Raw genomic sequence first — 17,726 nt, forward strand, 5'->3', positions numbered from 1 at the left:
TTTTCTAAAAACAAAAAGTACTATTTCTTCTAAGATGTGCTTGTTGTCTTTCTCAATTTGTAGGCAACACTGGAAACACATTCAAGATGGAGCCCGTTCTAGGCATAATTATTCTTGCCAAGGAACCTGACCTTTCAACGATGGCGCAGTTTGTTTTGTCTATCAAAGCGATTGATCAAGGTTCTCCGCCATTGTCGGCCACTGCCATTGTGCGCATTTCTTTGACACTGTCAGATAATTCGCGCCCCAAATTTACTCAAAAGGAATACCAAGCAGAAATTCATGAAAATGTTGTCATTGGAACCTCTGTCATTTTGATCTCCGCTATCAGCCAATCCACATTGATTTATGAAATAAAGGATGGGAATACTGATGGAGCTTTTACCATTAATCCTTACTCTGGAGTTGTAACCAATCTGAGAACATTAGATTATGAACACATTAACTCATATCATCTAATTGTTCAAGCAATAAATATGGCAGGCATGGCATCTAATACCACATTAAACATCCAGATTCTGGATGAAAATGACAATTCACCTTCTTTTCTCCATTCTCAGTATTCAGGGAGCATCAGTGAAGCTGCTCCGGTTAACAGCATAGTTCGTAACTCTGGCAACACTCCATTGGTAATTCGAGCTACTGATGCTGACAGTAATCAAAATGCTCTGCTTGTCTACCAGATTGTAGAATCCACGGCCAAGAAATACTTTACAGTTGATTCAAGCACAGGTGCAATCCGAACTATAGCAAATTTGGACCATGAAACAATATCGCATTTCCATTTCCAAGTACAGGTTCGAGACAGTGGCAATCCCCAGCTCACAGCAGAAAGCCCAGTTGAAGTTACAATTGAAGTGACCGATGTCAATGATAACCCACCAATTTTTACAGAAGCTGTATTTGAAACTACTTTGCTTTTACCAACTTATGTTGGTGTGGAGGTCCTTAAAGTCAAAGCCAGAGATCCAGACTCTGATGTCCCCCCAGAATTGACATACAGCTTGGTTGAAGGCAGCATGAACCATTTCCTGATGGACTCGACTACTGGAATTCTTACAGTGAAGAATAATAGTCTTTCTAAGGACTATTATGTGCTCTTGGTAAAAGTATCAGATGGGAAATTTTTCAGCACAGCTATGGTTACAATTGTGGTAAAGGAAGTGATGGACAGTGGTCTTCATTTCATACAAAGCTTTTACTCAACCTCAATTTTGGAGAACAGCTCCAACATCACAAAAGTAGCTGTGGTTAATGCCATAGGAAATCGCCTCAATGAGCCATTAAGGTACAGCATTTTAAATCCAGGAAATAAATTCATAATCAAGGCCACTTCTGGAGTGATTGAAACAACTGGTCTCCCTTTTGACAGAGAAGAACAAGAGGTGTATGACTTAATAGTAGAAGCAAGCCGTGAGGCAGATCCTCTACGAGTTGCTAGGGTAGTTGTCAGAGTTAACATTGAAGATATTAATGACAATTCTCCAGTATTTGTTGGTCTTCCTTATTATGCTGCAGTACAAGTTGATGCGGAGCCTGGTGCGCTTATTTATCATGTCAATGCCATTGACAAAGATAAGGAGGAAAATGGGGAGCTAGCCTTCTTTTTAGAAGAGGATTATGGGCATTTTAATATTGACAAATACACCGGTGATGTTACCCTAAAAACGTCATTTGACTCAGATTTGTCTAATATTGAGTATGGAGTTATAATAATTGCCCAAGATGGTGGAGATCCTTCCTTGTCCGCATCAGTAGAACTTCCAATCACTATTGTAAATAAAGCAATGCCTGTGTTTGACAAGCCATTCTACGCAACGCGCATTAATGAAGACATAGCAATGCATACACCGATTCTGAGCATTAATGCAACCAGCCCCGAGGGCCAGGGGATTATTTATACTATTGTTGACGGGGATCCCTTCAATCAATTTAACATTGATTTTGATTCTGGGGTTATAACAGTCACCAGCCCCTTAGACTATGAAATAAACCCTGGTTTCAAACTGACTGTAAGAGCAAGCGATGCACTAACTGGTGCCCGAGCTGAAGTTATTGTGGACTTAAGCATCACTGATGTAAATGACAATCACCCGGTTTTTCGTGAATTGTCCTACAATGCTACACTGTCGGAAGCCTCTCTGATAGGCACTCCTGTGCTTCAAGTTGTTGCTACAGATGCAGACTCTGGAAACAACAAAATGATACGGTACCAAATAGTACAGGACACCCTTAACAGCACTGATTACTTTCACATTGATAGCACAAGTGGCCTGATATTGACAGCTCGCATGCTGGACCATGAACTAATTCAACAAAGCACTTTGAAGGTTAGTGCCACTGATAATGGGTTTCCCCCTTTGAGCAGTGAAGTTCTAGTCACAATCATTGTGACTGATTTAAATGACAACTCTCCAACTTTTAATCAGTTGATCTATGAATCGTATGTCAGTGAGCTTGCGCCTCGTGGCCATTTTGTGACCTGTGTCCAAGCCTCGGATGCCGACAGCTCAGAAATAGACAGGCTGGAGTATAGTATTTTGTCAGGAAATGAGCGGGTTAGCTTTCTCATGGACAGCAGAAGTGGTGTTATAACTCTCTCTAACCATAGGAAGCAGAGAATGGAGCCCATGTATAGCTTGAATGTGTCAGTCTCCGATGGTTTATTCACTAACACAGCTCAGGTGCATATTAGGGTGCTTGGGGCCAATCTATATAGTCCTGTTTTTACACAAAGCGTTTATGTGGCAGAGGTGAGAGAAAATGTAGCGCCTGGGGCTAAAGTAATTCATGTCAGGGCAACAGATGCAGATGACGGCTTATATGGTGCAATAAGCTACACAATAATAAATGATCTTGCTAAGGACCGTTTTTACATCGATAGTGTCGGACAAATTACAACAACAGAGAAGTTAGACAGGGAGAATCCCCTAGAAGGAGACATCAGTATTTATTTGAGGGCGCTTGACGGAGGTGGAAGACCAGCTTTCTGTACTGTGAGAGTAATCGTAGTCGATGAAAATGACAATGCCCCTAAATTTAAGAGTTTTGAATACAGGGCAAGTGTCAAGGCAGATGTTCGAAAAGGTCATTTGGTGACCCAGGTTCAAGCTTTCGATCCCGATGATGGTGCAAACTCCAAGATCACCTATTCGTTGTACAGCGAGGCATCTGTACCTGTTGCAGATCTTCTTGAAATTGATCCTGACAATGGTTGGATGGTTACTAAGGGTAGCTTCAGCCAGTTGAAAAACACTGTTCTCTCCTTCTTTGTAAAAGCAGTGGATGGTGGCATTCCAGTCAAGCATTCCCTGATTCCTGTCTATATTCACGTTTTGCCCCCAGAAACCCTGCTCCCTGCTTTTTCTCAACCCCAGTATTCCTACATTATCTCAGAAGATGCTTCAATAGGCACCTCTGTGGCTTCTCTTTATATTATGCCCAGTCAGAGTGCTGAGTTTAGCATAGTCAATGGTGAACTGACCGAGAATAACAAAGAAGGAATTTTCATCATTGACAGAGACACTGGGATCTTGAAATTAGACAAGAGACTTGATCACGAGATCAACTCTGTGTTCTTCTTCAAAGTTGCAGCAACAATAGCTTTGGATAAAGTTGACTTGGTGTTGACGGTGGACGTGGAGGTCAAGATTGTGGATGTGAATGATAACAAACCAGTTTTTGAAACCAGTCACTATGACACCATGATAATGGAAGGGATGGCGATAGGAACAAAGCTGATACAAGCCAAAGCCGTTGATGCCGACTGGGCAGCGAATGGACAAGTGACCTATCAATTGGCTTCTGAGTCGGACCTGGATAAAATCCCAGAAACCTTTACCATTGATACAAACAGTGGCTGGATAAGTACTTTGAAGGACTTGGACCATGAAACACACCCCACATACACATTTTCAGTGGTGGCATCAGACCTCGGAGAAACATTGTCCCTGTCCGCAGTGGCGGTGGTCTCCGTGACAGTGACAGATATAAACGACAACGCTCCGGTCTTTGAAAGAGATGTGTACCGGGGATCTGTGAAAGAAAGCGATGCCCCAGGAGAAGTTGTTGCTGTCCTTAGTACGTGGGATGAAGACACCTCCGACATAAATCGACAAGTGAGCTGTCACATCACAGGTAAGAAGTACTGCTCTTCAGTATATAATGTGGTAATATTATTGATAGTAGTAAGTGGTGGTATTTACGTTAAGCACAACACTCTCTGTGCTGTGTTTAGGTGCAATATATTGATTTTTACAGGACTAACCTATGGGACCGATAGGATCCGGTCCTAAGGATATAATGTTTGCTCTGGTGTTTTTTTAACTTCTATTTAAGACTGAAGAGTTCTTCCTAACAGAAAAGTTGATGAACACAGGGATGGGTTACGGAGGTGAAGCATTTTAGGTAAAATAGCATTTTGCATCGGGAGCATTCCGATCCATTACAAGAAAGGCTGTTTTTCATCCCTTTTCCTGTTATATAGCTCCTCGATGACCTCAGGCTGAAGCTTTTGCCGCATGAAAGTGCTGGCCAAGGCTGCTGATGCTTCACAGAAGGGTCAGGCTTACAAAGAGCAAGCAAGAGTCTTAGAGATTCTCTTATCCTGTGTGGGCTAATGATAATTACATGGGCCGCTACAAATGTGGTTGAGTCTCCTACATCATTCAAAGCTGACCTTGGGTTGCCCTGGCTGGAAGAGTGGTTAGTTGCCAATAACTCAGCACACATATTTTCTGTTTGGATTTCAATTTAGGTTTGATTTGATTTTATTTGCTGTTTGTTTACCGCTCTGTTTCCCAGGGGTGTCTTGGCGCTGGAAGGAATAGCAGAAACCTATTCTGTGCACACGTTTCTCAAAGTTTACCAAACTGTAGCAAATTACAGGTTGAGCAAATGAGGAAAGCTAATTCCGAAGGGAATTAGTTCAGCTGCTACGAGAAAAAAAAAAACATGTAACAAAGCACACTGCAGCCATAAAGTAAATGAGAAAAGTGCCTAAAATAACACATGAATGGGAAGGCCCAGCTCCCGAAGGGGCGCTAGGAACAGCGGGATATCTCTCCTTCCCAGTAAACAATAAGGGGCTGGAAGCGTGTTACCCTAGCGCTCGCATTCTGCCACTGTGTTGTCACTGGGGACCTTTTGCTTGGTACATGCCCAGTCACTGCTTAATTCGTAAATAAAAACGTGCCGGTGCCCAAAGCCTTCCTCTTAAACACGCACCTGCTGCACTTAAATGTGCGAACAAGAATACTGATGCAGCTTAATCCTGAAGCCATGTCGGGCCTCTTCAACCCATTTACAGCCACTCCCTGCCCCTTCAGCTCACTCTTGCAGCTTTCTTCCATTTTGACGCTTTTTCGTTTTTCTCTTCCTCCGTCTTTACCATGTGTCATTTGCTTGCAGTAAATGTTTGAGGCAGAAAGACAAGTGCCGGCCCCAAAAATACGTTGCACAAATTAAGCACTGTGCCCAGTGCACATTGTTTGCCGTACGCCTTCAACTCCCACTTTCACTGCCTTTGGTGGATTACAGGTCCCTGGGACAAAAACGATGGATAACAAGACCAGCATTTTTCTGCTTTTGTATTTGCCGATTTGACTTAGTCGCAGAGACTTGCAGACTGGTAGGGCACACGTGGCTGCTTCTAGGTCTGTGACCTCCTGACATCACAGGGAATCAGTTATCTGAAATGTACTGTTAAAGTAACATTTTAAATAGGGTTGCGGAATGGTCCGCTCGCGCCCACCACTAGTGGTAAAGCAGATCTATCTATCTATCTATCTATCTATCTATCTATCTATCTATCTATCTATCTATCTATCTATCTATCTATCTATCTATCTATCTATCTATCTATCTATCAGCCGACCTATCTGCCTACTTGTCTGTTCGGTCTCTCTGTACATCTATCTGTGTGTCCTTCTGGCTGGCAGTATAGCAATCATTCTGTAGATCTACATGGCTTAATTGCTTCCTGTTAGATTACAATCTTACAAGTCACATATAGCAGCAGTTAAGCATGAATGTTCTATACAACAACAAAAATGTGACAAACCAGCAAATGGATAGGGCTTGCTGATTTTATTAGGTTTGGCATGATAGCACTGATGTAACCTAACCTAAAGTGATCAACAGAAAACGGTATTTAGGAAGCACCACTGAGAGATCTTTGGCTTTGCCCGCAGGTTGATTACCTTGAGTATAGCATTTGATTGGGGAGAAGGTGTGCACTTCGGCCAAAAGAGCGCATGTATTGCACTCTTATTGCCTTGTGGAGGGGTTCACCTGATCTATAATGCTGTGCTTAAAAGTAAGGACTCTGCAAGGACAAGGGGGGACGTGCCACCATGTTATGATGCTTTTGGCTTAGAGGGTTTTCCACTCAACTTAGATGGCCCCCACAGTGAAACACAATGACGTGGCGCTGGATCAGAGTAATAGGCATAGAGGGAGTTAGAGCTGCACATGGCATCCCTTCCTAACACCCATACCAGCTGATGCCCCTGCTGCAGGGGAATCCTTACATATTATAGGCTGTTTGTCCAGTTCACTTAGTATAGAATATCAGCAACCCCTAGCCTCCCTATTGAGCACACCCACCTTGCAGGCTGATGTGCACTGTGGTGACACTAATTAAGAGTCAACACCCCCTCACTTCAGTTTGCCATGCCATTGTCGTCTACCCTGCAAGAACAACGGTGCTCACTTGAAGGATATGGACCGCAGCAATGTTGGTCCTTGACACAGCACTCATTCGACCTCTACACAAGCCACTGCCACCTGTCTTTTGATACCCAGAAGGCAGTGACAACGGAAGCCGCACTGTGGATGAACGATGCTCAAGAAAGGCGAGGTAAGCAGGAGTACACTGGTTCCTCTGCTTGCACCAAGAGTCTTGCCACTGTCTCTACCTCGTCACCACACCATCCACAGGGGCCAACTGGTGGGCTGAAAGCATGGAGGAACCAGGATGCCAGAATACCATTTTTATGGATATGAGGCACACCCTCTCTGAGCTGCACTGCTGTGTATGCAATCTCTCCCCCTCCTTTGTTTCCCACCCTTTTACACCCACACCTGCTGTGGGGTGTGCTTACAGAAAGAGTACTTTAGCTAACTACAGTATGGAGACTCCTAAAGAATATTTTGTGGTTTAAGAAGCCAACTGATTCCAGACAAATCTCCTTTAGCCACCAACCACCCTTGTCCCTGCTTCCCTTTGGCCTGACTGCTCCCTAACTATCCTGTTCTTGCAGAACTTTGCTGCAGACCAAGGTTGCTTAAGCTCTTTACAGTCAACAACGCGCAATGACGTCCATATCAGTTCAACCATCTCACTTACCGACCATGCCTCTTTCGTGCCTCACCTTCCCCTCTTCCTGCCCTTCTCTCCTTACTTCCCATCTCCTGTTCCCTCCTTCACGTCCTTCCACCCTTCCCTTTCTTCTGTCTTCTCCTAAACTTTCATGTTGTTGCAACACTTAGAAGCAGCTAAGAGTTATACATGCACCAACATGGCAGAGCCTAATGTCTGTTAATTCCTTTCGCACACCTTCCCTTCTGGTAGTCCTACGTCCCTTTCTGCTGGTGGCTCCGTAACTCTTCTGTTCTGGTAGTAGTTTGCCCACTATACGAGCATGGACAGGTATCTGCTGATGGGCCTGGGTGCCCTAGGACCTCATGCATAGCCAGGAAACACCTGGGTTGAGGAGCTCCCCAAAGCACATAGTATAAAATAAATGTGGGTTTTTACCGCTAGTGAAGAGGAAGGAAGAGGAGCCTCAATACTTTACTAAAGCCAGCACTGAGGGGCTGGCGTTCACACAATGTATCAGTTATTTGGATCCCAGTTCCTTCTTTGCCCAGGGCTCAGTGTTTTTGATTGAGTCAGAAATACTTGAGGTGGTGGAGCCCATCCAAAACCTGACTACTTTTCTTACATACAATATGCTGTAAAGGTACTATCCCTCAAAGAGAATTAGACATTATGTACAGGTACTGCACAATAGACCGCCATTTAAATTATTTACACAAGTCTATTCAAAACCAAATGTGGATGATGGTTATACTAGTTGCAGTATTTTGTGAGAGCACGTGAGAGTATGAGGGACAGAGAGCAATAGTGTGTTTGTGTGAGTTTGTACATACGTGTGGGCCTCTGAGTGAGGAAGAGCGAGTGTATATGTCTATATGAGTGAGAGACAGAGCAAGACTGTCTTGTGAGTTTGTGGGTTTTTCTCTTGTGTACGCTTGTGTATTCGAAGAAGAGTGCAGAATGTTTTCCTATGCGTTTTAGAGAAAAGCAGAATAAGTCTGTGTTATGGTTTGTACATGCTTGTGTGCGCCCCGTGTGTTTGTGTGTGTGTCTGTGTGGGTTTATGTATGTCTGTGTGGGTGTGTCTGTGTTGGGGTGTGTGTGTGTCTGTGTGGGTGTGTCTCTGTGTTGGGGTGTGTGTGCGTCTGTGTGGGTGTGTCTGTGTGGGGATGTAACTGTGAGACTGAAAGAGGCATGTAAAGAGCATAAGTGTGAGGTTACATGGGTTTCTAAGTGTGTGTTGGCGTTGGTGGTAGTGTTACGAAGAGTAAGTGCATTTGCTGTGTGTTTGTGTGAATGTGTGTAAGACAGACAGAGAGAGAAAGTGAGAAAGAGAGAGCGAGAGAAAGAGAGAGGGCGAGACTGTGTGGATATGGCCATCAGCTAATGTCCCAATCATCCACCAATCCAAATTACAGTTGTGCAGAGGCACGCTATAGAGCATTTAAATCATCAAAGTAAAGTAGATAGTTTTGCATTTCATATAGTTCTTGAAATTCCACTCAACCTCCCGCCATGTAGACTTCACTTCGAACTCAGTCTTGCTAAGACCTATGAAAGTGTGATGTCACACCAAAAGGGTAAAGTTACTTGAGGATAGGTCTTTCAAATCTATAATAATATTCACACACACACATCAAATATATATATACACAGACATACACAATCACAGGTATACAAAAGCACACACCTAGATACACATGCACTCAGACACAAGCACACAGACATGCACACACATATGCAAAATGATTGGTTCACAAACACTCACAATGCAGACTTAAACGTGACAGATATCCCGTCCACCGTATTACAAGTTCCATAGGCTATAATGAAATTATAATGCAGCAGACGGCATATCTGTCACATTTGTGACGTAGTGACCCCTCTGCCAAAGTCTAAATCAGGCCCTTACACAGGTGCAAAGACACGATAGGTACACCGAAGCACACAATTAGATGCACATATAAAGACAAATACACATAAGCAAACACATTAAAACCTGCACATGTGCTCAGAATGTGTTTGCATGATTGGGTGCTAGTGATGCAACATGGCAGTGCCTGGAGAATGCAAATGGAAGCATCTGCAATTCTCTATCTGTGCGATAGTGTTTCAGGTGCAAAGGCTGCCCTTGCTTCACTCTAGTCTTGTGATATCTGTCCAGCTCACTGCATTAGAATATATCCACTGGGTATATCGAGGGCAATGTGCTATTTTGGGCTGATTTTGATTTGGACAGTTTTGTCTCTCCCATGCGAACAATGTAAATGGTACTGTGATGGCAAAATGTCTCACCTTTTCAGCAAAAACAAATCATTTACATCAGTATGCTTCATACAAATGTGGTGTGGTGGGTAGAAAGCAGGTGATTTGTTATGTCAACATATAATGATAGAAAGCTCCACCTGCTCTTAGGTAACGTAATGGTACTGTAATTGTAAAATATCTCACCACTCCAGCAAAAACAAAGCATTTACATCAGTATGCTTCATGCAGATGTGGCCCCACGGGCAAATGTTATGCCGATATTGAATGATGGACAACTCCACTTGCTCTAAGATAATCTGGTTTCCAGTAATAGCAGTGTTTCTACCATCAGCAGCCTTCAGTGATCAGGGTTTGGGTATCCTCTTGAAATCCTCAATCGTTATTTCGTTTTTCTTTGAGGTTCTGCTGATCTCCTTTAGCACAACCCATACGTCTGTTTTTCATAGCAGGTCGTGACCAGCTGTCACCGACTGCTGCCAGAGACCACAGGTCTACCTGAACTGTCTGTTGCCCAGCAATAGTCATCACCTGGTTCTCTGCCCAGGCTCTGCCTCTTGCCCTGGGCCAGCTCCAAGGTCTCCTGCCTCGAGGAACCTTGACTGCTGGCTTGCCCCGCTCCGCTCCCACGCTTCCAGTTTTCCCACTGTCCCGCCTCCCCAGCATACCCCTCCCAGAATCTATTTAAGGGAGGCTGCAGCAGGCAAGGCCATCTGCACCCGTCTGTGCCTGGACCAGGCCTTGCGCCACTGGACCACCAGACTCCCGCAATTACTCAGCCACTGATCTTCACACCTTAGACCCCAGTTGCAACAACGACTGCTGCCTGGCATCTCCCTTCTCCACGGTAGAACCATTCACCTGTCTCCACTGCCACGTCACCTCCACTCCAGGACCGAGCACCTCTGCAGCATCTCACACATTGTCATCAGTACCCTCCAAGACCACAGTGGATCAGCTCAGATGCATCCTACTCAACTCCAAATCCCAAGAACCTAAATCCCCAAACTTCCAACACCCCCAGTCTCCAATCAACCCCCACAACCGACCACCAGCTCAATGCCTGGAAACAACTCAGCACATTTGACACAACCATCCTTATGAATTCAATCCTCTCCGGAGCATCCACTGACCCCCGCCCCCACCGAATCTTCAACCTCAGAAGAGATGAGATCACTCACCAACTCACTACCATCATCAACACTTCGCTAACCATAGCCACCTTCCTGATGCCTGGAAACACGTCGAGGTCAGACCCCTCCTCGAGAAACCGCCTGCAGACCCCAATGAACTCCAGCATTACCGGACCATCCTGTTGCTCCCATTTCCCGCCAAAGTCCTGGAGAAGGCCGTCAACCTCCAACTCACTGAACACCTGGAGAGAAACAACCTTCTAGACCCTTTCCAATCAGGATTCAGAACCAACCACAACAGCTGTGATCACTGCAACAGACAACATCTGCGCCCTACTTGACAGAGGAGAATTTGCTGCCCTCATCCTGCCTATCCTTTTCACCGCCTTCCACACAGTTTCCCACCACACACTCATCAACCACCTGCGCCAGACTGGAATAACTGACAACGCGCTCAGATGCATGGCATCTTTCGTTACATGGCGCTCCCAGAAATTCTGCCTCCCCCTTTACATTGCACAACATCTGCAACGTTTCCCAGGGCTCGTTCCTCAGCCTTACACTCTTCAACATCTACATGACACCTCTCACTGACATCATCAGATCACACAACCTCAACATCATCTCCTTCTCCTCTCCCAACGACACACAGCTCGTCCTATCGCTCCCTGCCAATCCAACCTCAACTAAGACAAACTTCCACAACTGCATGAGCAATGTCTCATCATGGACGAAGGACAACTGCTTAACACAGGCAAGACGAAAGTTCTCATCTTCGGCAAACACACCGCCCTCTGGAGTGATTCCTGGTGGCTGTCAGAGCTCGGGCCCATCTCCATGCCGAAAGACCATGCCCACAATCTTGTCATCATCCTATTGGTGTTATCACTGCATTGTGACAGAGTTGTTTCCAACAAGCCAACACAAATGGCGCAGGTCACGGAATCACACGGACCCACAGGTATAGTACCTTTTGAATACAAAGAAACAAGCAGGTGGACAGGAGGTGAGGCATCGCTGGATCTGGTGCGGCGTTGGTTCCTTACTCCAAAACAGGGGAGGGGATGCAGCGTCAGTGTGAAGCATTGGTTCCTTACGCTCCAGCAGGGTCTATGTCTGGCGGGTCAAGATGCGATGGGGCAGCTTCTCCGGTCGCGGTCACGCCACACGGCTGCAGGTGTAGTGGCAGAGTTGGGTGTCACGGACATTGGTGACATGGCACTCGGGACTCACAAAGTCATAGGACATCAGCTGGGCTGCGGGGTCATTGGGGCTGAGGCATCAGCTAAAGTCGGTACACTCCAGCTGGGACCACAGATTCGGCTGCAGGCCGCGTCATGGTGTCAGGCAGTGGTGTCGGTCCTGGCGTCGTCTAGAGTCAATGCACTTGGTTTTTCTTGTTTTTATGCCAGCTTTTACTCCCAAGGGCCCAGAGACTGGAATAGGCACCACCTGGATACACAGCAAAGTCCATTCGCTGTCCTCTCTAAGGCAGAAGCAGCAACTGCATGGTAACCCAGCAAAGCACACACAGCAAAGGGGCAGTACTCCTCCTCCAACTCTTCAGCTCTTCTCATTGGCAGAAGGCCCTCTAGAGCCAGAAGTGTTCTAAACGTCTGGGAGTTGGGTTCCACTACTTATACCCATTTCTGCCTTTGAAGTTAGTAAACTTCAAAGGAAAGTCTCTGTTGTTGACAAGAGCCTGCCTTGCCTCAGCCTGGCCACAGACACACTCCAGGGGGTTGGAGACTGCATTGTGTGAGGACAGGCACAGCCCTTTCAGGTGCAGGTGCAGGTGTCAGCTCCCCCCTCCAATCTAACCCAGGAGACTCATCAGGATATGCAGCCCACTCCTCAGTTCCCTTTATGTCATTGTCTAGAGGTAATTCACAAACAGCCCAACTGTCAGACTAACCCAGACGTGGATTCCACTGGCAGGCAGAGGCACAGAATGGTTAAGCAAGAAAATGCCCACTTTCTAAAAGTGGCATTTTCAAACTGACAATCTAAAAACCAATTCTACCAAAAGATGTATTTTTAAATTGTGAGTTCAGAAACTCCAAATCTCTATCTGCTCCCAATGGGAAACTGCACTTAAGAGATGTTAAAAGGCAGTCCCCATGTTAACCTATGGGAAAAATAGGCCTTGCAATGGTGAAAACCGAATTTGGCAGTATTTCACTATTAGGACATGTAAAATACACCATTACATGTCCTACCTTGTAAGTACACTGCACCCTGCCCATGGGGCTACCAAGGGCCTACCTTAGGGATGACTTACATGTAGTAAAAGAAAAGGTTTGGGTCTGGCAAGTGGGCACACTTGCCAGGTCGAATTGTCAGTGCAGGACTGCACACACAGACACTGCAGTGGCAGATCTGAGACATGTTTACAGGACTAATCATGTGGGTGGTGTAACCAGTGCTGCAGGTCCACTAGTAGCATTTGATTTACAGGCCCTGGGCACCTCTAGTCCACTTCACTAGCGACTTACTAGTAAATTAAATATGCCAATCAGGGATAAACCAATTATAATCACAATGTACACAGGGAGCACTTGCACTTTAGCACTGGCCAGCAGTGGTAAAGTGCCCAGAGTAGCCAAAGTCCAGCGCACAGTGAAAAATACAGGAAGCAGAGGCAAAAAGACAGGGGAAACCACACCAAGGATGCCAGGTCTAACAACAGCACTGGGAATTAAGCATTCACTACTGGTATGTGCTTCTACGCTAAAAGTAAGATTTACAATTCTGGCCTGGGTGGCTCAGCCTTTCCATCATTCAAGGTCAATAAAATAAGTTCCAACCAGTTACAATACTATGAAGCAACATAAATCTTTGAAGCTGCAATTCCTATACATAAGCATAGCTGATGATCCTCTGCCCTAGAATCGATGGGACTTAGGGGCATATTAAGAAAGGTGTCACACAACGTGGTGCAGCAAGTGACCTTGATGCACTGCTTTGCTTGAAGGGGAGAGAGCAGAATTGCACTATATCTTCAAAGAAATGGTGAAGTTCTGCTCTCTCCTTGTGCCAGCTCCCTATGTGCTACCCTAGCGCCAACACGGGCACCCCTGTGCCATAGTGCAAGTGTGCCTCATTATGGGAAGGATAGTTTTTTTGCATGAAGGGGTACCCTCCTACACAAAACTATTCTTTGGGACTTTTACTAATTGTGTGTGTGCTGAAGAATGCAGCACACATGAAAAAAGGAAATAATGAGGAGAAGTACATTCATTTTCTCCTTGTTAAGTTAGTCTCAGATGGGTGTACCATTTTGGTGCAAACCCATGCCTAAAAACCATTGTAAATATGTGTTTGCATCAAAATCCATGGGTGGATGCATGGAACGCCCATGCACTACCCATGGAGTGCCTCTCTGACACAAAGAAACACAAGTCAGTCTCATCACTGCTCGAATCCTGATAAACATTACCCTGCTCAAACACGTTACTCCCAAGCTCCCAGCTGAGGACTTCATACCCCTTTGATAACTTGACCAGTTCAAGTTAGATCATTTGCTTCAAAAATATTGTGCTACCATTTGGCATACAAATTGCAGTTTTCAATTATTTGTTCTCTGAGGAATTCATAAATTAATATGACACATGTAGAGATCAGGACATCTCTCACAGTTGAATTCCAGAAACACGTTTGGTTTTCTATCGAGCACTTTTGCCTCTTGTACAATTAGTATTTTTTCTACCTGTATTCTCCCTTATTGTTGAATTGATTGCTAGATGTTTAATTTTGTTCTGGGGTTCCTTTTTCAAAAGTTGACTTATTTTCTCGATAGTCACCTACTCCCTGCCATGCGTGCCCTTTTAATGGGGTGCTATGCAAATATAAATTTAATTATGATAGCTAAATGATTAACTAGAAAAATGGACAATGGTTCTTTAGGTGACCCAACCATGGTTTACAGATATTTAAATAAATATGCACACAATTGACTTTCCGCTAAATATAGGATTCAAAGTTAGGTACCGACTTTTTTTTCCTAGAAAAAAAACACTGTTTACCACTTTATCCATTGAGAGAAATCATTTCGCATGCAAAAGGAATGTAGTAACATACCAATGGAAAACTGCAATAATTTGCCTTTACTCTGAATAAATATATGGTCTCAGTCATTAAACAATTCGCAATTTGGTGCCAGGGAAAAGAAAGAAAGAAAGAAAAAAAAGAGAAAGAAAGCAAGAAAGAAGAAACAAAGATAGAAATAAAAAAGGAAATACATATTTTAAAAAAGTGTTACAAGTACTGCAAATTCAACATGATCCAGGCTGATTTTCTTTCTGGTAAAAGGTTATTAAAGATCCATTGGTGATATTGAATCCAATATAAACATGTTCATAAGAATTGTCTGCTTATGAATTCACATTTATAATACTGAAGCTTTCGGTTTGTGTACTGCATGCATAGCAGAAATAGAATAAATTAAAACATAACAGTTTCAAAAGGACACAATGTTATGCTGTGAAATACCAGCAGTCAGATAAACAAAGGTCACTTCTAAAGGAATTTACAACAGCATTGGTTGGAGATAGGAACTGATAAAGGGTATAATGATGACTGTGCTCACATCTTGGTGCTGTGGTTTGTTGCTTAACCTCAGGCTATTAACACAAAGGCAACACTAAAGTAATCATAAAGCAAAAACAAGAAAAAAACACTGAAGGGAACTACCTGGTGGTCAGCTTTGCTCATTGTAAAAGAACAAAATGCAATCACTCAAACTGAAGTTAACCAGCTGCTGGAATAGGCAATGGGGTAAACTGTGGTCTGCTGACCCCTAGGGGTCTGTAACACATTCCCAGGGAGTCCGCAGGTCTGGGCCGGCAGGAAGGCAGTTCTCCAGCTGGGGCCTTTCAAAACACATGTGTGTGTTTTTATATGTATTATTTCATTTGTACAGCAGTTTTAAAAGCACTTCAATGTTCCTTGTAAATCCACCATCTCACAGGCAAAATGAAAGCATCAAGATAAATCTGGTAATTAATGTTTCTGCTGGTGAGAGATGGGAGTTTTGTCTAGTGGCAGTTTTGGCTCATCTAAGGTAGGGCAGAGAACCTTTATCATGCAAAGAACAGAATTTTATGTGCATAGCATAGTGGATTATTCCTTTTGTCACAGAGATTCTTTTGTTACTGTGCAGTTCATAAGTTGCTATCGTAATTTAGAACAGTGAGCTACGAACTTCCATCAAAGAGCTGCATGAAATCAGCATGCCACAAGATAGAAAGTTATGTTTTCCCAGTCCTTCATTATCCTTATGCTGCTAAAAAAAGTTTTTTTTGCATAGAAGTACATTCTTATTAATAAAGTCAAAGCTAACCACTATTTTCTGTTCTGAATCCTGAGTTTGTGCTTCTCTAGACCAAGCACTCTTTAAAAATGACTGCCAGTGTGGATGACATGTGAATCGTACCCCTTGTAGTGCCCTGTAAAGTGCTCTGACACCCTACAGTGGTATGAGAGGTGCTACAAAACAAATTAATTACATTTGACAGAGAGGCTGTGGAGAGATGAGAGGCCCTTATGTTTTTATTTCCTTTCCCCACCATACATTTATGTGAAAAAGCTTTCTCAGGTCTTATGTACCTAAACAATTAAAACAGAAGTCACTTGGGAAATGTAGAATCTGGCCTGAGGATTCAGCTTTCCTAAATAAAAACCAAACATTGAAAAGTTAGTCGCCGAGATGCAGTGTCAACTTTCCCATAAACAATTTTCGATTTCTGCACATTTGTTCAATATAAAATAGTTATACTTTTAGTAATTCGAGTATTTTCTTGGTGTGTATTTGTCTGTGTATTTTTGGGGAATTATTGTTTTAATGTTTGAAACTGAAATCGTACAAATTGCTTGTGGGTCCCTGGCTTCCAGTAGTGATTCACTGGTGGTACTTAGGAGTCAAAAGGTTGGGAAGCACTGGACTAACAGCAACATCACAAAATAAAATGTTGGACAGAGTGTAGAAACTTTTCAAACACTCACCCCCGGTCACAGATCTGTGTTTAATCCATTGTTATTTTACTCACCACGTCACCCCAGTTTGGACCCAGCCATATGTAAATCTGTCTTGAGCCTGCTCCCCAAGGGAACAGTCCAGCCCGAACTGCCACACCGGGTCCTCTCTGGAATGGAAACAAGCATCCTGGGACCGGTTTTGGGGTATTACCCCTCATCGGCCAGGCTAGCTAGAATCCAAGTGGCAGAGCAAGCAAGGGGCCCACATCTGGACATACCCTAGCCACTTAGAGCGCACATAACAACATCACAAAATAAATTGATGGACGGATTGTTGAAACTTTTCAAACACTCACACCCTGTCACAGATCTGGGTTTAATCCATTGTAATTCTGCCCACCACGTCACCCCAGTTTGGACCCAGCCATATGCAAATCAGTCTTGACCCTGCTCCTCATGGGAACAGTCCAGCCCGACCTACCAAGCCAGGTCCTTCCTGAAACAAAAACAAGTATTCTGGGACTGGTTTTGGGGTATCACCCCTCATCGGCCAGGCTAGCTTGAATCCAAGTGGCACAGCAAGCAAGGGACCCACATCTGGGCATACCCTAGCCACTTAGGGCACACATAACAACATCACAAAATAAATTGATGGACAGTGTTGAAACCTTTCTTACCCCCAGTCACAGATCTAGGTTTAATCCATTGTTATTTTTCTCGCCACGTCACCCCAGTTTGGACCCACCCATAAGCAAATCAGTCTTGACCCTCCTCTCCATGGGAACAATCCAGCCCGAAATGCCAAGCCAGGTCCTCCCAAGAATGGAAGCAAGCATCCTGGGACCCGTTTCGCGGTATCATCCCACCCATTGCCACACACTGTATGCTGTAGTGGGCAGAAGCAGAATGTGAATGACACAACAGCAGACAATGGATAGGAGAGGTGGCTGAAAGCCCTTTCAGTATCAATCAATCAATCAGTATTTGTAAAGCGCGGCTATTCACCCCTGAGGGTCTCACGGCACTGGGAG

At 44.3% G+C, this 17,726-nt stretch overlaps 1 protein-coding gene across 4 annotated transcripts in view; it reads left to right on the plus strand.

Moving 5' to 3' along the window:
- Nucleotides 1-17,726, plus strand: part of FAT3 (FAT atypical cadherin 3) — a 651,131-nt gene that overhangs the window by 440,290 nt on the left and 193,115 nt on the right. For all 4 annotated transcript variants that reach the window (XM_069204015.1, XM_069204017.1, XM_069204016.1 and 1 more), the window contains one exon: nucleotides 64-4,137. In XM_069204015.1, coding sequence (XP_069060116.1) covers nucleotides 64-4,137 — 4,074 coding nt within the window. The remainder of the gene's footprint in view (nucleotides 1-63; nucleotides 4,138-17,726) is intronic.

Source organism: Pleurodeles waltl, chromosome 8 (assembly GCF_031143425.1).
Source record: "Pleurodeles waltl isolate 20211129_DDA chromosome 8, aPleWal1.hap1.20221129, whole genome shotgun sequence".
Taxonomy (NCBI): Eukaryota; Metazoa; Chordata; class Amphibia; order Caudata; family Salamandridae; genus Pleurodeles; species Pleurodeles waltl.